This window comes from Priapulus caudatus, unplaced genomic scaffold (genome assembly GCF_000485595.1).
Source record: "Priapulus caudatus unplaced genomic scaffold, Priapulus_caudatus-5.0.1 Scaffold1250, whole genome shotgun sequence".
In the NCBI taxonomy this organism is placed as follows: Eukaryota; Metazoa; Priapulida; class Priapulimorpha; order Priapulimorphida; family Priapulidae; genus Priapulus; species Priapulus caudatus.
In genome coordinates this window covers 33853-56673 of record NW_014578311.1, presented here as the reverse complement: position 1 = coordinate 56673, position 22821 = coordinate 33853, and the positions used below count along the sequence as shown (strand labels likewise).

Below are 22821 nucleotides of genomic sequence, written 5' to 3'. Positions count from 1 at the left end.
TCTAGAGTAGTAAGATTAACCCTTAGAAGCCTTTGCTGGTATGACAAGCAACCCAGCCCTTCCACTAGTTTAGTCGCTCGTCTCTGAACTTTTTCAAAGAGCTCTATGTCCTTTATCAAATATGGTCTCCAAGCTTGTATAGCATATTCAAGGTGTGGGCAGACCAAGGACATGTATAAGGGAACGATGGTGAGCCTCGACCTGTCGGTAAAACACCTTCTGATGACTCCTAGCACCTTGTTTGCCTTTTTTGCTGCTTCTGCACACTGTCTAGATGGTTTTAGTGAGGCATTAACTATAACCCCTAAGTCCTTCTCCTCAGTCACATTGGCTAATGGCACATTGTTCATATGATATGTGATCTCGGGGTTTCCATGACCCATGTGAATGCATTTGCACTTGTCCAAGTTGAACAGCATCTGCCAGTCCTCTGACCACTTAAACATCTTGTTCAGATCGCCTTGTAGCTTGTGGACTTAGCACTGACACTTCCAAATAGCTTGGTGTCATCCGCAAACTTGGAGAGACTACTCGTCACTGTATCGTCAATATCGTCAATGTACACTAAGAAAAGGACAGGGCTAAGCACAGACCCTTGAGGCACACCACGTCACTGGTCTCCAGTCCGATTGTTGACCATTCACAACTACTCTCTGCCTTCGTTCCCTTAGCCACTCCTCAATCCAACTGACTACGGTTCCTTCTATTCCAAACGCCCTTAGTTTCCGAATCAGTCTCTTGTGTGGTACCTTATCGAAGGCCTTTTGAAAGTCCAAATATATGACATCAACAGGATTTCCTTCGTCTACGTGCTTGGTGACACTTTCCAGAAATTCCAGAACATTAGTCAGACACGACCGCCCTGAGCGGAATCCATGTTATGTGTTGTTCATGAGCTGATGTTGTTCAATATGGCTCACAATATGGTCCCGTAAACATGCTTCCATGATCTTGCAAGCCACGGACGTCAGGCTAACTGGTCTGTAGTTGCACGGTCGATCTCTGGGACCTTTCTTAAAGATGGGCGTAACGTTGGCGTCTTTCCAATCCTCCGGGATGTAGCTGTTGACCAGGCTGTGTTGGAAAATCATATGCAACGGTTCACATATAGTATCTGCAGCCTCCTTTAAAACTCTAGGTGGAATCTTGTCCCCTCCAGGTGCTTTGTCAGGCTTTAGATTTAAACACTTGGTCTTTACAGCTTCCTGACTGATGATGACATGGTCTAGCACAGTATTCTCTCCTTGTGGGGTCTTTCGTATGGGCACAGGGATGTTCAACGTATTCTCGACAGTAAACACAGATACAAAATAGTCATTTAATTTCATTGCCATGTGTTTGTTATCTGTTATCACAGTACCAGAATCGTCAGTTAGTGGCCCGATACTGTCCTTGGTAGATGTCCTCCCTCTCACATATTTCCAAAAACTCTTGGGGTCACTTTTAATGTTGCTTGCCACTTTATACTCAAAATTGCGTTTATACCCCATTCACACCAGGGCCCCGATCTCACTACGCTCGTACTACGCTCTAAGAACGTGGTCGAAACGTGTAGAACGCAGTATGAACGTATACGGACGCGTGGCGGAAATACAGCGCAGTGCGGGCGTATTAGAGACGTGGAAGGCGTAGTACCCACGTAACTCGAGCGCAGTACGAACTTAATGGTCGTATCGCAAGCATGTCGGGTGCGTGAAAATTGTCGCCCCGTTCTCAGCACGATGTCAATACGTTTTCATCACGCTGTTACTATGTCCATGGAGATTTCTCTGCGACCTGACCACGCTCTCGCTATGACTATGGTGCGTCTCTAGCAAGCTCGACCCGTTCGTACTACGATTTTACTACGCCCAACACGCTCAGACCACGCCGTTGTGGCGTTCGCATTACGTGTTAGTTACGCTCAGATCACGTCCTGCAAACTTGGGGTATAATTTGGGGTGCTACCCTGGCCATCCCACCAGTTCAGTGTCCACTATGGATGAGGCAACACTACTCCATGCCATGTCTCTCGTAGAAGGACAAATCGAATTACTTGATTGCCAAGCCCTCATCACGCTGAGGAAGGCGAGGAGGAGAAATAGAAGACAACGAAGATCTTGCTGGGTTGAGTCCGTGGCTTTCGGTCGAAAGACGACTTCTCTATGGTCACTATGATCACCTCATGGCTGAGCTCCTCATGGAAGATCAAGCATTCTTCTTCAACTTCCTGAGGATGCCACCGGAAATGTTCGAGGAACTGCTTGTCAGAATTGGGCCGAGAATCCAGAAGCAAGACACCCGATACAAAAAAGCACTTGAACCAGGATTGAAACTGTAGCAGGGTAGAATCAATAGCCATGTATATCTATGTATAACTGTGTGTATCTGTGTTGCAGGGTAGAATCAATAGCCATGTGTATCTATGTATATCTGTGTGTATCTGTGTAGCAGGGTAGAGTCGATAGCTGTGTGGTGTCTTCCCATTTCGCCATTTTCCAACTTCGCCATTTCCCATTTCGCCAATTTCCCATTTCGCCATTTTCCCACTTCGCCATTTTCCCATTTCGCCATTTTCCCATTTCGACATTTTCCCACTTCGCCAGTTTCCCATTTCGCCAATATTTTATGTTGCTTCCACCCCCTGCACGAAATTGATCCTTCCATTCTTCAAAAAGAGTCATTTCTAGGGTTAGGGTTAGGGTTAGGGTGCCTGTACATGATCCATATGTTTTGATATTTACGATTTCACCTTCTTGTTCTTCAAATAAATAGTTGACTCCATATCTAAAGATTCGTTTTAATTTATTCATTACAGAGGCCTACTTTTAACCCACCTCGAACAAGGGGGTGGTCGGGGAGATAGGACGAAATGGCGGAATGGGAAACTGGCGAAATGGGAAAATGGCAAAGTGGGAAATGGCGAAACGGGAAATGGCGAAATGGCAAATGGCGAAGTGGGAATTTTTAATGGCGAAATGGCAAATGGCGAAGTGGGAATTTTTAATGGCGAAATGGCAAATGGCGAAATGGGAATAAACCAGCTGTGTATCTACGTGTATCTAGGCGATAGCTGCACTTAGCGGATAATTGAGTTAAAGACAAGTAGCGCTAGAAACCGATCGGTGTGTATCTGTATGTGTGTCTATATCTACACTATATCTGTGTATGGCCGGCGTTCCATAATTAGGTTACCTCCACGAGTGCTATGGCCGGCACGCTGTAATTGGGCTATAGTGGCGAGCGCCTCTAGCTCGGTGCGCTGTAATTGGATTACAGCTATGAGCGCCGCACTTAGCCGCAGTGACGTGTCACTGCTACGGCCGCGGGTCGCGCAAGTACGCCGTGATGCTGCCGTGTCGGCATGCTGCTATCGAGCCGGCATTCCGACACGGTGGAAGCCATCGAATAGGCGGGTACGTGTCGTGGCCCCCAGCGGGAGCCGGGCGAGAAGGCACTTAGGAGGCACTTAGAAGGGACGTAGAAGGCACTTAGGAAGGCACTTAGCCAATTAGCCGGCGCCTTTCAACTATGGCGCCGGTGCCCCTTAACAATGGTGAATCCTCGGAGGAGTCTGGTAATGCAGTTAGCGGGTGTCTTTGAGGTCCGAGAGGATCCTCGAAGGGTCCTGGTAATGGGATTAGCGGACGCCTTTGAAGTGGCAGAGAATCCTCCGAGGAGGTCAATAGTATGATTAACTCGAGCCCAAGAGCTCGGGAATGTGAACGGCGCATGCGTGGCGCATGCGTGGTTCGCGGTCGTGCCCGCGTATATAAGGCGGAGCACAAGTAAAATCGGGGAATTCGCTCCCCAACCAGGCGCAGACGGGCACGACCGCAACCACAGCTCTGTATTTGTCGAACTAACATTAAACTTCTAACCATGGTATAACTGGCTTTCTCTTCTTTATGGCTTTGGCTTAACACTGTAACATACACAACCATTCTATTTGTACGCTGTTAAATACGGCGCTACAAAACTGGCAGTCACCATAAGGCATCTAGCATCGGGTGATAAATATCCCTCACTTCAGTATGACTTCAGAGTGGCCATCAACACCATATCGCTGTTGGTTCCAGAGGTGTGCCAGGCTATTGTAGAAGAACACAAAGAGGAGGTCATTTCGTGTCCTACAATGCCAGAAGAATGGCATGCCATTGATGAAGATTTCCTGAAAAAATGGAATGTGCCCCATGCCTGCGGTGCCATCGACGGAAAACATGTGGCCATCAGATGCCCACGGAACTCTGGCTCATTGTATCATACCTATAAGGGCTTCTTTTCCGTGGTGCTTATGGCTTTGGTGGATGCCGACTACAAGTTTGTGTGGATAGACGTGGGTGGATACGGGTCACAGTCAGACGCTCAAATCTACAACGAATCGGAATTGAAAGACTGTCTAGAAGATGGATCCATTGGCTTTCCTGATCCAGATCCACTGCCGAACGATGACAGGAACATGCCATACTTTTTCCTGGGAGACGATGCTTTTGGACTGAGAACATATCTTATGAAGCCATACTCACACCGCGGCAAGACAAGGGAAGAGATGATCACTAACTACAGGATCTCCAGAGGCAGACGCGTGGTCGAAAATGCATTCGGCATACTGGCCCAGAGATGGCAGCTTCTACTCACAACCATGCAGCAAGCTCCCAAACAGTGAGCCTCATCATCGAGGCTTGCGTCTGCCTTCAAAACCTCATGAGAATACGCTACCCAGGCCTCCAGAATGCACAGCTTTACAATGAAGACGAGCAACATTACATGGTGCCAGGACTCTGGAGAGAAATAGCAAATATGCACGATGTCAATCAAGTGACCGGCCCGAACCGTGACAGCGTGGCCGCAAAGAAGCAGAGAGAGTACCTGAAACTGTACTTCAATAGTCCGACAAGATCTGTGCCATGGCAGGACCGTATGATAATGTGAAGATGGATGGACTACGTTGAAGGATGGATTTTATGATACATGATGAAGACGGATTATTGACTGTAGAGACTAAAAGTAATTGTCTAATAAAGAAATGTAAAATGTATCTTTTAAATAAATCCAGCAAGACACGATTATTGTAAATCCAAGTCCAATAAAGTTATGTTATATTTATGTTAATAAGGTGTAAAATAAAGATATGTCATACATATATTTGAAATATATCAAAATACATGTGTGTAATAAAAATGAAATAACTATTGAAAGATAAAAATGTGTTGCACTCATATGATTGGTAACACATTTTTAATTTGAATATTTATTTAAGTTCACTTTTATTACTTGCAAATCTCAGATTTATTTATACTAAGCATTAAACAAAACATCTGGTTGAAACCCTGATTTATTCAAACTTTCACAAACGGCAACATTAATAATTAGAGTGTATTAATAATAAACAAAAACATAAACATAAACATAAATATAACACAACATAACATAATATAATAAAACATAACATAACACAAACAAATCAAAAACAACATCTGTATTGAACACATTCTAAGTACAAAGTAATAACCAAATCAGTTTACCAAAACAACTTCACACAGTATCACACAGTCACTGATCATCAGACGGATCCTTGGGCTGGTCCTGCGTCTGCGTGTGGTCATAATCCTGAGAGTCCCGTTCTAATTGGCGAAGAAACGAGGAAATGTTCGCGCCTGAGTTGCCAGAGGTATCCTGTCGTATTGCAGAGAGGTCGATAGTCGATGGGGTGCTTGCAGCCATTCCTTCGCATCTGTATCCAGTGGGCGCAGCATATGCAGATGCCGTGCTCACGGTATGAAGTTGAGTGAGTGTGTGTGTCGCTGGAGGCAGAAACTGTGGAGCTGTTTGCGACTGCGGCTGAGCGAAGTATTGCGACTGAGGCTGAGTGAAGAGTTGCGACGGATGCTTGGTGAACTGTTGGCGCTGTTGCTGAGGATACGGTTGAGCCATCCGGTAAAACATTGGGAATGGGGTGCGTAGGCCACTGGTGTGGTGGGGGCTGCCACCGGTAGGAGGGTGAGGAGACTGACTGGGAAGAAGGTGCAGCTGCTGTTGCAGTTGGTGTTGCTGCCGGTGTCGTGGTTGGCTTAGTCTTCAGCTCATCATTCTCGTCCAGGTGCCGGTATAGGACGGAGGTCAGCTCTCGCTGGCACCGCCTCCATAGACCGTGATCTAGTTTGTGGATCACCGAACCCATCCAGTCCACGAATGTTTCGCGTTCACGGTCCTTGCCACGTTGCCACTCCATGTACTCCGCATGCATGGCCATTATCGTGCTGGTCCTTTCCTGCATCCAAGCGAGGAGGGCCTCTTCCATCTCCAGGAATCGTTTGGACTGGGTCGACTTGAGGCTTGGAGTGGACATGCGGCTGGGACCCCGCTGTTGCTCTCCAGATGCTTTGCTGCTTCCTGGTGTTTGTTGAGACGGCTCAATGGGTGTGTCGTCGATGTCATCGTCACCGATGTCCTCGTCTTCTTGTGCAGCTCCGATAGAGGTAGTAGTGACAGCAATCTTCTGTTTCATCTGCAACATACACAAGAACAAGAGGCAAGTGATTTGAACATCCTATATATGACTGCAGAGTTACTTCGCAGCAGGTACAATGGTAAAGTAGTTTTCATATTACAAGTTTCGAATTACCAATTACTTTATTTAATAAACACTTATTTAATAACTTTCTTTATTTAATTACTTTATTACATTACATTATTTTACATTACTTTATTTTATTACATGACTTTATTTTATTACATAACTTTATTTAATAAGCGTATTAATAACCCTAACCCTAACCGTAATAAACACAGTTACACTAAAAAAGTGGCTAAGACTACTTACGCTTACAGTTGTCTTGGGCTGAACCTCGTGTATGTAAGGCGCCAGGAACTGGAAATGGTTGTAGACCCACTCGTCCCTCTCTGTCATCTCCACATCTTCCTGGCCAGATTTCTTCTTGTTCAGACGTCCAAAGCGGGTGCGGAGGCTGCTGTACCAGAGCTTGAGCTCGGCTACATCTTTCCCCAGCTCGGCTGCCTTCTCTCTCCAGAGAAATTCTTTCTTCGTCATGTCTTTGTAGGCCTTCATCTTCTTGTTGTAGAAGACAGTGTTTTCTGTCAGCCAATCCACCATGCTCTGCTCCTCTTCCTCTGTCAGGAAACTGTAGAACTTATTCTTCCTGCCCTTTCTGACTACACTGGTCTTGCTGGTGACACTCGCAGCGTCGGTGTCTACGTCACTCTCATGGGCCTGCCTGGCTGGAGGCAGGGATTCTTGAGGCTGCTCAGGCTCTGATTCCAGGGCAACACTTGATGGAGATAACGGACTCCTGCACCTCTTTGGTTTCTTTGCTCGGCCTTTCCCCCTTCCACGGCCTCTCCCCTTGTCTTTTGGCGGCATAGTTGTGTCCGTAGAAAATAATCTTGATGTTAATCTTGATTTAAGTTGATAATGTTGATCTTAATTATCTTGATGTTAATCTTGACAGCACGGCAGAATGAATGATAATGTATAGAACACGGCGCGGTATTTATTGATCGTTGCCAGCGCAGTCGGTGCCTGACTAGAGCGTGATTGGCGCGCAGTTGAGGCGCGGTGAGCGTTGCCTAGGCGCAGTGCAAGCGTCGTTTGAACGCAATGCGATCTGATTGGTCGCAATAATGACGCAGTGAGCGCACTGCAAGCGTGATGCGGGCGTTGTGTTGAGCGTGGTGAAAGCTTGTTGAGCGCAATGAGATCGGGGTAAAGACGCACTTAGATCGTAGTATCGACGTAATTAGATCGTAGTATCGGCGCTGGGCCCGGCTGGGGCCCAATTGGCCACGCTCTCAACCACGCTCACCACGCTCGGGCAAATTTTTGGAGCGTGAGGCGATCGTGATGAGCGTAGCTCTGGTGTGAATGGGCCCTTGGCAGCTTTAACCGCGCGGGTGGCTTGGTTTTGAGACTGTTTATACAGGTCATAGTCTCTGATTGAACCGGAAAGTTTATATCTCTTCCACTGTTTACTTTTCTGTCGGCATGCTTTCCTAACAGTTCTAGTAACCCATAGTGGTTTTGTCTTACTGCGACACACTCTCTTGGGGATGCTCGTCTCCATTGCCGAATGCAGTTTCCTGGTGAACAACCCCCAGCAGTCGTCCGCATCCTTGCCTAACTCAGACTTCCAGTCAATACCAAGGTCAGCTCTCAGTTTGTCATAATTCCCCTTATTTAAGTTGTAAACCTCCATGAGGTTGGTCGGAACGTCTACTTCGACAACCAGGTCCCATGTAACAATACTGTGGTCACTGTTGCTCAAATGTTCTCTTACTTGTAGGTTCTCTACTAGAGGCGGTTCTGTTGTCAACACCAGATCCAGTATACTGTCTCCTCTGGTAGGGTTATCAACATGCTGCGTCATAAAGCAGTCTTGAACTAAGTCAACGAATTCAGTGCTGCGTCTATTTCCGCTTAGAGTAGCCCAGTCTATTTCACTATGACACTAGTTAAAATCCGCCATAACACACATGGGCTTGCCCTCTGAGTATGCTCGCTTCAATAATTCTATAAATCTGGCATCATTGATGTCCGTCTCCATACTCCTGTACACTGATCCAACCAGTAAGCGAGATTTGGGGAGCACAAACTCTATCCATAAACTTTCCTCGTGTCCACTGTTTGTCAAGTCTGGCCGAGCGATTGTCTGATAACAGTCACGACAGTATATGATAACACCACCACCTCTACTACCTCTGTCTCGACGATATAGCGTGTAACCTGGGATTGTAAATACCTGGTCAGTTTCTTTGTCCGTGCCCCAGGTTTCGACAATACTGATAATGTCTGGTTTGTAGTCACTTGTTAGTGTCTCTAGTTCGCTCATCTTGTGAACCAAGCTTCTTGCATTAGCAAACAGACATTTAAAATATTTCGGAGCCGGTTGTGCAGGTGCAGTAAACTATGCGGGTAACTCAACATTTAACTCTGAAACAGTAACATTGTGAACAGGTGTGTTTAAAAGCTCCTTATGTACATGTTCAACTACTTTTTTGCCGGTCTAGGCACTATAGCCCCTTTGCTGACGATCACGTCCTGACCTAGCGATCTCCTATGTTTGAGCTCAGTTCTCAGTTCGTATTCTTTGCTCCTCTGATCCCTGGTGAGGTCTGCCCCTATAAACACATTTCTCAATTCCGGATCAGTATTACTTGCCAATAACTTGGCTTTCCTCAGGATTTCCCATTTTGTACTGATGTCAATCACTGTCGCCCTGATCATCCGGGGCTTCCCTTCCATAGCTGGTTGTTTACCTAGTCTCTCAACACATGTGATACCATTTGGGATATTTAGCTTGTCCTTAATCAACTCGGTGACTGCCTTAGTGTCATCTGGGGTCTCGGGCAAGTTCCTGATGATAATGTTCATCTTACGCTTGTCTTGTTGGATACTTTCTTGTACCATACCACGTATCTTACCATCCAAGTCCTTACTGATACTGGCAGATACTTGTTTACCAATACTTTCAGTGTGTTTACATATCACCGTCGCAACACAAATCTCCAAGTTTTGCTCTAGATTCGATACTTTCTGTGAGACCTGTCTGAGTTCCTTTGCCATGTCGTCCTGTTTCTGTTTCATTGAAGATACCATCCTCAGACACTTCACAGCACCACCATTACAGTTAGTACAAAACCAGTGGAAATTGTTGCTGTTGATTTTTTGCAAGAGTTCATAAGTTTCTAGTATCCTGGGCCATATCCTGGCATTCAACATGAAACCAACATTCACACAGTTCACATTGCAAAGCATTTTCACCGTCGGCCACTCTACAATTACACTTGCTGCACATGTCGTCGTTACTATCTTTAGTGCAAACATCTTTGGTGTCACTCTCGCTAACGCTGGTTAGTTGAACTTTACTTAAGGCTAAGACACACTGCAGCGACAGCGACCGACCGTAACGACAAACGACAAAGTCGCGGCGACTGGCGCAGCTACACTGCAGGTTCAACGACCGACCGTAACGACAAAGTTCACCCAGCACTCACCACAGCGCCAGTGCGTGCAATGGATTCAGGACGTCATGGGGGAAGCCTACGACTTTGCGAGAGCGACATTGAAGCAAGCGGCGAAACGACAGAAGCGGGCGTACGATAGAGGTGTTAGGCCGATTACCTTCCGGGAGGGAGAGTTCGCATGGTATTGGTACCCGCCGGCAGTTCGGAGGAAGTTAGGACATGGCTGGCAGGGGCCGTACTTAATCATCCAGAAGGTGAGTGACCTCCTCTATGTCATACAGCGGGAGCCACGGGCAAGAAGGAAGGTAGTGCACATCGACTACTTAAAGCCCTACAAAACGGAGCAACCACTGGAAGATTGGCGAGAACCTCCGAGAGAGGAGGAGAGGGAGCCCACAGACCACGGCGAGGAAGGCGATGATGAGGGGGAGGAAATTCCGTGGGGGATATTGTTTCAGGAACCGGCATTAGAGGATGAGGAAGTGACGGAACAGACCTATGAAGCAGATCTTGGTCTAAGGCGGGGGACAAGAGCCCGTAAACCACTACAGAGGATGGATTTGTAGGGAGGAGGCCATCATTTTATTTGTTTTGTTTTGTTTAGGTGGACAGGACGTCATCGACTCATCATTTAGGGATTTTTATTACAGGACATATTTATATCGTTTGTAAGATTTAATATAGTAGATATATTTATATATAACGGAAGTCTCATTTCGAGGATACGTTGGGGGAGACGAAGGCGTATCCGAGTGCGGATACTAAAAGTAGTTGGGGGGAGTTGTGGAGATCTCGGGGGTGTATCACGTACAGGAGTAGTAGACTAGATCGGGACCAATAGACTGAACTCACCGTATAGAGGGAATAACCATATATATTGACTAAAGAGAGGATAAGATAGATTGCACATAGATATAGACCGCATGTAAACATTGACGCCTGGGCGCGGCCATCGTTTAGTGCTGGTGCTGCCGCCTGTCGGGCGAGAACACCATATATAATGTCTTAGGCATGGATTACCTGGGATGGTGCAATAACCAGTGCCAGCAAGGCGTTGCACAACTGAGGGCCTAACCGGTGAGTCATGCACGGTACGGCCAGGCACAGCGATTGCGAAATCGGCGGACTGGCTGAGTATAAAAGGCGCTCAGAATCGCAGCTCAGGCAGATATAGGTACAGGTCCAGGAAGAAGAGGAAGAGGAGGAAGAAGAAGGAGAGGGAGCAGCCGAGGACGGAGAGAAAGAGAGAGTGTTTTAGGTACAGGTCCAGGAAGGAGGAAGAAGAAGAAGGAGAGGACGAAGACGAAGGAAAGGAAGGAGAGAGAAACAGTCGAACGGGAGGAGAAAGCGAGAGAGTTGTTTTTCAGGGATAGGTTGTGGGTAGGAAGGCGAGAGGAGGGAGGAAGGAACGCACAGGGTTTTCAGGTAGGAGTAAACCAGAGCCGAACGGGAGAGGGGAATAAAAGCGGGCAAAGAACGGCATTCTGGTGGAGCTGGGAGCGACGGCGAGGGAGACACCTGCGAGACTGTGTGGATCCACGCAAGGCGAGGACGAACGTGAGGGAAGAAGACGGAGCTGGCGACGTGTAGATATTAGACGAGATCAATAAAACTATTAAAAGGTCCGCTGCATATGCGAATGCAGGGGGAATCATTTGTACCTTCGTAACACGAAATAAAAGCTATATAGCCGTATCGTTAACTGCATTTCACCGTGTTCTGTTCATCTGGTACGACCTGTTATCTGCTACGTGCTCATCGCCGTCCTGGCCTTAATACATCGACAGGAGCGGACACTGATCCCACCACTGGACACGCGTTACTACCTAACGTCTGTCGAACCGTAGTCGTCTACCCTAGAGGCACTACACTATAGTTTATAGTACCGGTATGTACAATGTTATGTTGGACCACAATGGAAATAAGTGTGTTAGCCACGGTTTATTGTGTTTTCATCCTCGATAATTTTCTAACTGCATGTTGTTTTATTTATGCTGTTATCGATGTAATGTATGCTTTGTTAATTACCGAAATAAATAAATCAAAATAAATCAAAATACTTGGCGAGAAATTTTCGCCTATGCTTTAGACATTTCCAGCTTATTAAATAGTTATGTAAAGTAGTCAGTAATAATTTTACTTAGACTAGGAATGTTTTAGCTAATTAGGTTTAGTATAGTTAAGTTTATATAGGTTTAGTAGATAAGTTTTTTGACCACTTAGCTATAGACGAATCGTAGACTGAGCAATGCCGTTGATGTAGGCCCTATATATGTTTTGATAGAAAGTTAGAAACCGAGGTAAACAAAATCATGTTAGCGTGACATGTTTTTTAATTGTAAAGAAATGATATTTTGTAGTTAATTGTTTACGTTAAAACTTGTTTCGCCGACGCCAATCAATCGGGTTTATTTACAAACACTGAAACATGCAGGCCTACCCAGCTGGCATTTCAACGTTGTTTCAACGTTGAATTAACGTTGAACCTCAACGTTGAATTAATGTTGGATTACCTGTCGCATTTGAAAATATAATCAACGTTGATATACCGACGTTGATTCAACGTTGAGATATCAACGTTGGTTCAACGTTGAGACATCAACGTTGGTTCAACGTTGAAATAACGACGTTGTTTTAACGTTGAAATGCCGACGTTCTTTCACAGTTGAAATACCGACGTTGATTCACAGTTGAAATACCGACGTTGGTTCACCGTTGAAATACCGACGTTGATTCACAGTTGAAATACCGACGTTGTTTCACAGTTGAAATACCGACGTTGGTTCAACGTTGAAATACCGACGTTGTTTCACCGTTGAAATACCGACGTTGATTCACAGTTGAAATACCGATGTTGGTTCAACATTGAAATACCGACGTTGTTTCACCGTTGAAATCATGACGATGTTTCAACGTCGCATCACCGACCTCGTTTCACCGTTGAATTACCGACTTTTCAAGAATTACCGTATTTGCAAATCCAAAAGGTTACTCAACCTTATTCAACGTTGTTTCAATGTTGCATCCACTCGATCCTCATCACAGCACTCCTCATTGAATGTTGTATAAATCATATTATCACGTTATTACACAGAGAGAGCTAGAATTAGTGCACTACAGATCTATTAAACAGTAGATTGAATTGGCTGTTAGGATCTTGAAAGTGTAGAATACATGTATGATGACCGAGAAGGCCATGGCCGGACAGTTGAGGGGTGCAAATCCACTTTAGGCACTGGTCCTAATCCGCCTAGCTGTTCTCCCGAAGAAATCGAATAATTGAGTTTTAAGTTAATGAAAACCAGTTATGCAAGTACTCTAGCAGGTTTTTAGACACATGCATGTTCGAATGACATTTAAACATGTTTTTTATGTAAACATGCACATATCCGTATACATAGGTAGTGTACATATCGACATTAAAATACACTCATTTTACACTCATTTGGTACCAGAAAATAAATAATTATCCTCGTTTTACTCTTTTGTGGCACTCCTAACACTAACAATATCAAAATATCTCAGATTTGTTGGTTACAATTCACCCTATAACCCTCGTTCTAACACTGCGCTTAACCGCATGAAGCGAACATTAATTTCCATTGATTTCTGTGTTTTTGGGGGCTCATTTCAGGGAGTGATCTCTCAGCTTCTGGAGGGATGGGAATATTTCATTTGAAATTCGGTACCCGTATAAGGAAAAGGCTCTAAATCATTCATCTAAAATTTCAAGTCGATCCGTATCTCCGCTGCTCGTTATGGAGGTGTACAACAGTAAGCATCCGCAATTGTTCACCGGTGCACTATTTCGTCTCTAGAATTTAAAGGCCTTTTTTGGCTTTTTTTTCGCCGAAATTCGGCACTAGAGTGCAATAATTTGCATTATGCACGCAAGGTAGATGCCTCGTGGACGTCTAGAAAGCATTAGAAGTAAAATTATTCGTGTTGTGTAATAGTGCCATTCCAGCTAGTGGCGTAGCCATGGTCGCCGGTCGGCCATTTTTGTGTATGAAACGGGATCCGACTACTCTGTAGAAATTCGCATCATAGAGCTGGCAAAAGTTTCGAGCAGAGCATAGAGCACGAATCTGTAGTTATTTAACATGAATAAAGTGTATGTTTTGTAAGCGCAGTAACAGCGTGCGTATTTTTAATTATAATTTATGTTCGATGCTTGTTCAGGCCTGCAGCCTATGGACGCCCTCTACTGTTGTTCAACACCTTAAGTATCACGAAGGCGGTCTCTGAGATTCTGATACAGATTTCTCTGTATCACCCAATGATGCACAGACTTTCCTTATATCAAGGATTGATGCACAAATGTTTAACAGCCCACATAGCCGTGCTAAAAAGCGGCACCTATCGGACAAAAATACTACTATTATACCACTATAAATTATGTTGTGTATTTTTATTTTTATTATATGATTTATTATTGATTATACAAATCATAACCAATTATACTATTGTTTATTAAGCACACTATTAATTACTAATTACACAGTTAATTACTAATTACACTATTAATTACTAATGACTAATTACACTATTAATTACGAGAGAGGAAGAGGAAGCCATGATGGTTAGAGAGAGAGAGGAAGCCAGGAGGGTTAGAGGGAGAGAGGAAGCCATGATGGTTAGAGAGAGGAAGCCATGAGGGTTAGAGAGAGGAAGCCATGAGGGTTAGAGAGAGGAAGCCATGAGGGTTAGAGAGAGGAAGCCATGAGGGTTAGCCCAATATCGCTTCTAGCTTTTGCCGAAGGCTGCAACGTTGGCCACTTCTTGATCAGGCCTTGCTCGACCTCTCTAGCCATGTTTGGTCCAAAAGCATCTGGCCCTCGCGAGACGTAGGGCTCGTGTCTAATGCCTTGGTAGTCCGAGGTGTGGGGGGTGGGGGCCTGATCATGTACGGTTTAGTTACTGAATGACTTTCAGGCGCAGAGCCGCGCGCAGCAGCCTGCTGCACTTCTGACCGCGATTTCAGCCAATACTCGGCTGAGAGTACCGTTGTCTACGGACTCACGCGGACCCAGTCGGCAGGCACCCTTCGGACCTCCTTGAGTCCCTGCTTCAGTTTCTCGCAGCTGTAGCGGGCTGTGCTTCTTATCCCGCACCAGTTTTTTTGGGCCAGTCGCTCCTAAGCATGGCAGTCATCCCGCTGCGAGCTTGCCTCAGCCTCGCGGTCTGCGGTATTCAGCAATGTGCCTGTAGGCAGCGCAAGGGACCGTCTGTCTGGACCGTGTGCTGATTCTCGCTGGCATCCACTGGGGCGCTACACAGTTGCATAACGGCCTCCATTCAGTCCTCTGTAGGTTGGAGGCTTGGAGATGCCAAATCCAGACTAGCCAGCGACTGTTCCGCCCATGCAATTTTTTTTAAAGCGTGAGCTAGCTGGCTGCCTCGCGCATGTTTCCCTTCCGGCTAGGATGTCTGGTACCACATTAGCGCGTCCCTGCTCTGTACTCAACGGTGAAGTGAGAAGGGAAGCCCAACTGCTGGATGCACTTTCCAGTGCGCGTTCAGCTGGCGCGTTGTTTGCCAGGTAAACACAAAGGGCTTGTTATCCGTGTGATACTGCTAAACACGGGATCCCATGGAGGCCATGTCCTGAATTTTTCTGTAATAGCCCACTTTTAAAGGCTAAGCAGTATTCAAGCTTCTTGGCTTGCTGTAATTGTCCATGTTGTCCTCCTCTGGCTTCCATGCAGCCCCCGATCATAGCACTATGACAGTCAGTTATTTTTCTCACCTTCCTGGCTAGCACTGCACCAAACCCTGGAGGCTTGCATCGGTCTCAAGCAATGAATTGGCTGCCGCAGAAGTCAGCGTTGCCCAGAATGCGCAGAGCAGAAGATTAGCAACTCTTCAAGTTCTTCCAAAGGCACCTGGCAGTTTCCCAGTCCAGTCCACAGTGATGTCCCTTGAGGCGATTCCTCCTTTTTCTGGTTAGATTTGCTGGGTCCTCCTATCAGCGCATTGCAGTTGCGTTGCAGCGCAACTGTGAAGAAGGCCTTCTCATGAAGCTGGCGGTAGTAACACCTGAGAAGGCCAAAGAAACGCCCGAGGTTGACGTTCTGTCGCGGGACGCTCCCATGACTCCTGCATCACTCTAAACCTTGTTCTGGGTCAGGGAAAATACCGCTCGGCAGACAGCATGTGGGCCTAAGTACCCTGATGCTGTTTCTTGGCCACACTACATTTCTCTGGCTTCACCTTGAAGATTTATTGGCTTGCCGAGACGTTCTAACGACCCATATCCAGATCGTTGCGATCATCTGGTCGAACGATGAACCGAATACCAAAAGGTCATCCAGGATAGTTGATCAGTGTTTGGAAATTGCTGATCTGCCAAGCCCATCCCGTCCATCAGCCGCATAAAAGTCCCTGATTCATTGCACAACCCATGGCATGCGACTAGAAACCATAAAGGCCCACCTGTGGCCAGGTCTGAAGGCGGTGTTGTGCCGGTCCTCTCGTCACGTGGTTAGCCTGGTAGAAGGCCGTGCCAGGTCTAGCGCTGCAGGAAGTACTTCGCCATCTCTCAAATGTCCTGAGGGCATCATGCGATGCGGGGTAAGGGTAAGGCATCTCGCGGGTTGTCTTGAGGTTCAGTGCCGCTGATAATCCTGGCAGACCCGGACCTTCCCGTGATGGTTTCTCACCAACACCACTGCGAGATGCGTAAAGGACTGTTGGCATTGCACGGATAATGTCCTCTCCAATGCGACTTTGATAAAGTCTTGGCACTTCTTCCATTGGTTTGCAGAACACTCCTGTGAGCCACCTCACTAGGCTTATCATCTGAGGTGTGGATGCCTGTGGGTGACTAGGTCACAGTAGCCTATGTCATCTTCGGTCTCGGCTGAGACACATGCTGGTGCTTCTGATTAGGGCGTTTCACTACCTTCGTGATGATCCTTTGTAAGTCCCTGCGCCCTATGTCGCATCCGGTTTGATTGCAGGTCATAGGCTACGTCATGTGCCCCGCCTTACACCACCCTCTCGCTATCGCACCCTCATGGAGACTCGGCGGATGGATTCTTAGCTGGGGGTTCAGCGTGACCGGTTCCACCACGATTGCCTCACAGGCGTTCGTGATTCAGATAGAGGTCGCTGCCGACTCCAGTTGGTGCCACCTGTATCGGGATGCGTCCTGAACGGCCTAGCTGGGAGCAAGTCCTGCCCACAGCGAGGCCCGTAGGAAGGGCTGGTAGGATTGTTCCTCCCTGGTGGGCTCTACATTACGAGGTGCTCTTCTAATAACCCTCCCATGCACGTGCCTCCAGTATCTTCACTGACGGGGGTTGGTATCAGCTTGTGCCTCTACCAGCTACGCCTTACGCCTGGAGGCTGCTTGGTTCAGCGTGTGCAGACTTCTGGCGTTAGTTTGGATTGCTCCATATAAGGGCAAGGACCATGAGCCCAGTGGCTCCCATCTACACGAGCTGGAGTCTGTCAAATCATAAGACAGGTCTCGCCCGGCACCTTCTGCTTGAGAGTGTCCGCATTTTCGCAGAGTGTTAGCTCCCAATTACCCCCGGATACTAACCGGCTTCTCGAATTCTCCATTGGGTCCTTTTGGGTTCGCAGACTACCAGGAATCCATCCTGTGGGAAGGTTATGCCCGCAGATGCTCAAGGTCGCGTCTATATATGGCCTCGGTAGGGACTTCAAGCCATGTGCAGGCCAGAATGAGATGAAAATCGGAGCTAACATCCTTGGGATGGCTCCGCCGTTGCTTCAGTTGCTCACGGAAGAATGATTTCCGTTACGCGTGGAAAACCTGAAGCTCCGTGTCCAGCAAACATTTTCATCTCGCCCCAGCTACTCCTTAACTAGGGCCTCGGGCGACTCTCCTACTGCTTTTTTAAAGTGGAGGCCCTACCCTGTCCGTGTTCCACGGACCACAGCCTGCGCACAGCTCACTGGCAAACGGGCGACTTTAGTTTGTTCGCGACAAATTTGGCCTGGAAACCTGGGGTGGCCCCACCATTTCCCTTATCTGGACAGTTCCTTTGAATATGGCCCGGGGAGCTGGGCACCTCGCAACAAAGCATGGGGCTCCTTGTCAGCCTCATACTGGCGGCCGTGGGCCCCTGTTGACAGGTCGACCCCACCGCCTGCTTGTCTGCAGCATATCCATCATGACCGACATTTGCTGGCTGCTGTGCTGGGCTATAAATACTCTCAGCTACTTGGTGCGCGCTTGTTGCTTGAATAGCAGCCACCACTGGGTCACAGCGCTCAGAGGTGCTCCTCGTCCATAAAGCGACACGGGACGGGCCGCCTTGTCACGGCTGGTGCCCGCCACTGTATCGCGCGGTCCGACTCGAAGTAAGGTCAGGGCTGGGACTTGCGAGGTTTAAGCGCCTTATTATTGCCCCGGTTGCAAGTCCTGCCTCAATGGACTGTCCTGCTGCAGCCTCCCCCTTCAGGAGTTGATGTCTGCTGGAGGGCCTCCAATGATCCATCATGAGCCGGTGACAGATTGTACAATTCGGACCAGCTCCAGTGAGCAGGCTAAGGGGCAGGTCTTGGCTCCTTTCTGGCTGGTACGAAGATATCGCTGCTGGAGCCTCGGCAGAGATTGGTGGTCCGCATCTCCAAGAAGTTCGCCAACAGGACTTCGACGAAGATTTTCTCAGGCATGCTTCGCTTACGCCCTCGCCGACCGCAAGCTTCACTCCCATCGGGCCCTTCCCCAGGTGCTGGAGGACCACTGCCGGCCCTGTCCTCCTGGCGTGCCTTTATGGGTTGGCTAATTGAGCCGCAATGTCGCCCAACCCATTCTTCAACATGCCGATTGCGCAAGAACTTCTCCGGACGGTCGCGGAACCGTTCCACACGTCGGGAGGAGGCAGCATACCTTGGCGCACGCTGGCACACAGCCTTAAGTGTGGTCTCCACCAATTTGGCTTCGCTAACTCCTCCTCCAACATCCTTCACCGATCGCTCCATTCCGGCCACCCGCGGGACTCCGTGGTGAGAATGGACACGTAATTTAGGTGCACCGGAAGGGCAGATGGGAGGCTATTGTACTCGAGTAGCTTCCTCAGTCTACGAGTTTACATACCATAAATTCGCGCAATTTATTCATACAATCACCAAATGTGCTACAAAGTGCATTTATTGTTTTCGCCTAAATGGCTACGTGCTATCGGACTAGCTTCGGCGCCATGGCCATCCTGCAGAATGCTGACAACTGGGCTGGTGGCATGCGAGTCGCATGTGTCCTGCAGAGCCTTCAGCGTCACGTATGCCGCACCACAGATCGTGCAGATGTTCGCCTTATAGATGTCTTCCTGTTTTTCTCTCGTCTCCCTCAGGGATTTGTTTATCTCTCCGGATCAATGGATGCCGTAGCTTGATAATCCTGTCGACTACTGCGCCATTTGTGGAGGTCCGGAAAAAGTCTCCAACAATCAACGTGCGGGGTAGACGATTTATTTGTAAACAAACAAAAACCCTAGGGAGCCAAGTACATGATCGGCTAGATCATGCCACCGTAGAAATGACCACGCCAACTTCGCGGCGCAACAAACTGCCCTGGGTCAACATGATAACCTGCGTAGATGTTGACCGATAGAGATTACTAATCAGCAGAATGCTTTTCTCTGCTTGCCTATCTGATCCAGCATGGTGGCCTAGTGCTGCAGTTGTTCTCTGTAGTGCTGCCGTCTATCTTTTCCTCTCATTTCGCCACTCGAGGCAAGCACCAAACAATCACAACAACCTGTGACAATTCGGCATGTCACAATATATATCTATATATAACACTATTATATTACAAATCAGATTATTAATAAAAAAACACCCAAATTAAATATTATTTATCGGGCATAATTAACATGGCAGTAACTGCGCTGTGGCGTGGGTTATTATATTGTTGAATACAACTGTTTTGTTATACTTTGGTTGTTATTATTGGCATAATACAAATACACGAATACATCTTACCGTATGGATAGCAAGGTGGGCTTCTCGCGAAAAACGAATCCGTGCGGATGCTTTTCATTCGTCGGCATGCTGCCTTGTGGCAAGCGAAACACAAACTGGTCGCGCGTCGTGCGTATCGCGTTAGAAGCATTTCTTCGTCGCAGTTAGCGCATAGATGGACCCTTTTGATGAGCCCTACTGAACTGTAAAAATGTTTATGGACTCCTCGACTGTCTGCCTGCGTACTTATTATTAATAGTCTGCTAAATTAAACCCGTAAATCCGGGTAGGGGCCATGCTGCGCGATAGTGACGATCTTGTCATGAATGAGACTGAGTGAAATTTAAATGTGTTTGGAACGGTGATGGGGGGGGGCATTTCGAATGCCAGCAAGAATGTCAGAAATTTCATCGTGCAGTCATTGGTTTGGCGGCAATGTCAGAGGTCTGCAACGAAAACAGTGTAATACCATTATAACGTAACGGTCAGCGAATTCGATGCTAACGTCAGCCATTCGAAAATGGTACGGACGAAAGAAGGAACATGGTTGACGAAGAGTAGCAAAAATGAAGAGGCGGGAGACGCATTTGACCCCCAACTCATTATACCGGGCAATAGAAGCGAGGCTTCCAGCAGAACTAAGGGTATGTTTTGCCAAACATTTTGTTACTTGATGTTAAGATCTATCCTCCTACTCCTCTCTTATCTCTCCCCTTAAGATGTTAAGATGTTTAGACGAGGCTTAAAGCCTGGTCTACACGACGAATTTAACTCGAGTTAAGCGTTAACTCGAGTTAGCGATTATGTTACGTCTACACGACAACACCCAAAGCGATTCTTACCGATTTATTATGCATGCGTGCGTGCGTGCGTGTGTATGTAAACGTGCGTGCATGCGCGCGTGCGTGCGTGCGTTTGGATGTACACGTGCGCGCGTGCGTACCTGCATATGCACGTACACATGCGTGCATGCGTGCGTGCGTGCCTGTGCACGTAGACGTGCGTGCGTGCGTGCGTGCATGTGCATGTACACGTACGTGCATGCGTGCGTTGCGTGCGTTGTGCACGTACACGTGCGTGCATGCGTGCGTGTGTGGCGTGTGCAACGTACACGTGCGTGCATGCGTGCGTGCGTGCCGTGTGCACGTAGGACGTGCGTGCGTGCGTGTGCACGTACACGTCCGTGCGTGCGTGCGTGTGCACGTACACGTGCGTGCATCGTGTGTGCGTGCCGTGTGCAAGTACATCGCGTACTAGTGTTGGCGCCTATCGTGGAGTTATGTACTATTCGCTAACTCGAGTTAAGCGTCTATACGGGGCCTTAACTCGAGTTAGCTTAACCTCGATCGACTGGCTAACGATAACTCGAGTTAAATTTCGTCGTGTAGACGAGGCTTATAATTATGGTTATTTATATTACATATTAATGCATTTATCGCGGAACGGCAAAAGGAAAAGGAACAGGAAAAGCGAAACGGCAAAGGCGATGATAGATGGATACAGTACAGACTACAGAAGAAATTAAACATCTCTAAAAATGTAAAACATAAACAAATAAAATTTAAATATGGAAAAAAATAAACATCTATAATTTTTTTGTAGAGATCAGTGATTAGCACTCATCGCGCCCTCCAGCTCTTTGTATAAAATTCAGAACGCCGGGTCAAGCTGCTTTATTTGCATGTGATGTCACCAACACGGGCTGTCATGATTGGCCTGTCATGAAATGACACACTGAAATAAATAAATAAATGAATAAATAAATATGGCAAAAGTATTTCAGTATTATAACAAATAATTAATTAAAAGTACAGGCACAGATTGTCCTCTTAAACACACAAGTTCAGTTTAGGCACCTTATACCTGACAAGTATCACGAGGTGATGCACAGAATAGTGTACATCACGAGATGATGCCAACAGATTGGCTCTTAAAACACAAGTTCAGTTACGGCACCTTATACCTGACAAGTATCACGATGTGATGCACAGAATAGTGTACATCACGAGATCATGCACAGATTGCGCCTAAAAACCTAAGTTCAGTTTAACGCACCTTATACCTGACAATATCACGAGGTGATGCACAGAATAGTGCTACATCACGAGATGATGCACAGATTGGCGGCCTTAAAAACACAAGTTCAGTTTACGCCACCTTATACCTGACAAGTATCACGAGGTGATGCACAGAAGTGTACATCACGAGATGATGCACAGATTGGCCTCACCATCACGGCTTCCTCTCTCCCTCTAACCCTCATGGCTTCCTCTCTCTCTAACCCTCATGGCTTCCTCTCTCTCTCTCTAACCATCATGGCTTCCTCTCTCCCTCTAACCATCACGCTTCCTCTCTCCCTCTAACCATCATGGGCTTCTCTCTTCTTCCCTCAACCTCATGGCTTCCTCTCTCTCTCTAAACCATCACGGCTTCTTCTCTCGCCTCTAACGATCACGGGCTTCCTCTTCTCCTCTAACCACTGTATCAATGGCTTCTCTCTCTCTTTCCTCTTAACCATCAACGGCTTTCCTCTCTCCCTCTACCCATCATGGCTTCCTCTCTCCTCTCTAACCATCACGGCTTCTTTCTCCCCTCTAACATCAGGTCTTCCTTCTCTCGCCTAACCATCATGGCTTCCTCTCTCCGCTCTAACCTTCATTCATCGCTTTCCTCTCTTCTCTATGCCATCTGCTTTCCTTCTCTCTCCTAACCATCATCGGCTTTCCTTCTCTCTCCACCTCTTAACATCATGGCTTCCTCTCTCTCTCTTAACCATCATCGGCTTCCTTCTCTCTTAATCGCCTCATGGCTTCTCTCTCTCTACTCTCTCTACTCATCTATGCTTCTTTCCTCTCTCTAACTCTCTGGTCTTTGCCTCTCTATACTGCCTTCATTGGCTTTCTTCTGCTCTTCTCTCTTGCTCTT

General features: G+C 47.1%; 3 protein-coding genes across 3 annotated transcripts; 1 reads left to right on the top strand and 2 right to left on the bottom strand.

The window, feature by feature from the left end:
• Positions 1 to 451: 451 nt before the first annotated feature.
• LOC106815967 lies at positions 452 to 1490 on the bottom strand. The gene is made up of 2 exons (XM_014820504.1): positions 938 to 1490; positions 452 to 564 (listed from the first exon to the last, which is right to left on the bottom strand). The coding sequence occupies exons 1-2, from the start codon at positions 1488 to 1490 to the stop codon at positions 452 to 454; spliced, it is 666 nt and encodes a 221-aa protein (XP_014675990.1).
• Positions 1491 to 2164: 674 nt separating this feature from the next.
• On the top strand, positions 2165 to 4645 carry LOC106815966 (putative nuclease HARBI1). The gene is made up of 2 exons (XM_014820503.1): positions 2165 to 2316; positions 4024 to 4645. The coding sequence occupies exons 1-2, from the start codon at positions 2165 to 2167 to the stop codon at positions 4643 to 4645; spliced, it is 774 nt and encodes a 257-aa protein (XP_014675989.1).
• An 887-nt stretch (positions 4646 to 5532) lies between these two features.
• Positions 5533 to 8825, bottom strand: LOC106815965. Its single transcript, XM_014820502.1, has 5 exons — positions 8736 to 8825; positions 8027 to 8354; positions 6803 to 7251; positions 5837 to 6487; positions 5533 to 5655 (listed from the first exon to the last, which is right to left on the bottom strand). Exons 1-5 carry the CDS (start codon positions 8823 to 8825, stop codon positions 5533 to 5535), a joined length of 1641 nt encoding a protein of 546 aa, XP_014675988.1.
• Between the last annotated feature and the right edge of the window lie 13996 nt (positions 8826 to 22821).

Coding starts and splice junctions, on each gene's coding strand:
- LOC106815967 (XM_014820504.1), bottom strand. CDS start 1,490: ATGGGGTATAAACGCAATTTTGAGTATAAAGTGGCAAGCAACATTAAA. Junction 565..937: donor TTGCAAGATCATGGAAGCAT/GTTTACGGGACC, acceptor TCCTTTTCTTAG/TGTACATTGACGATATTGAC.
- LOC106815966 (XM_014820503.1), top strand. CDS start 2,165: ATGGCTGAGCTCCTCATGGAAGATCAAGCATTCTTCTTCAACTTCCTG. Junction 2,317..4,023: donor CTTGAACCAGGATTGAAACT/GTAGCAGGGTAG, acceptor GTATGACTTCAG/AGTGGCCATCAACACCATAT.
- LOC106815965 (XM_014820502.1), bottom strand. CDS start 8,825: ATGAGCGAACTAGAGACACTAACAAGTGACTACAAACCAGACATTATC. Junction 8,355..8,735: donor CGGACAAAGAAACTGACCAG/GTATTTACAATC, acceptor TTTATGACGCAG/CATGTTGATAACCCTACCAG. Junction 6,488..6,802: donor AGCCCAAGACAACTGTAAGC/GTAAGTAGTCTT, acceptor TGTATGTTGCAG/ATGAAACAGAAGATTGCTGT.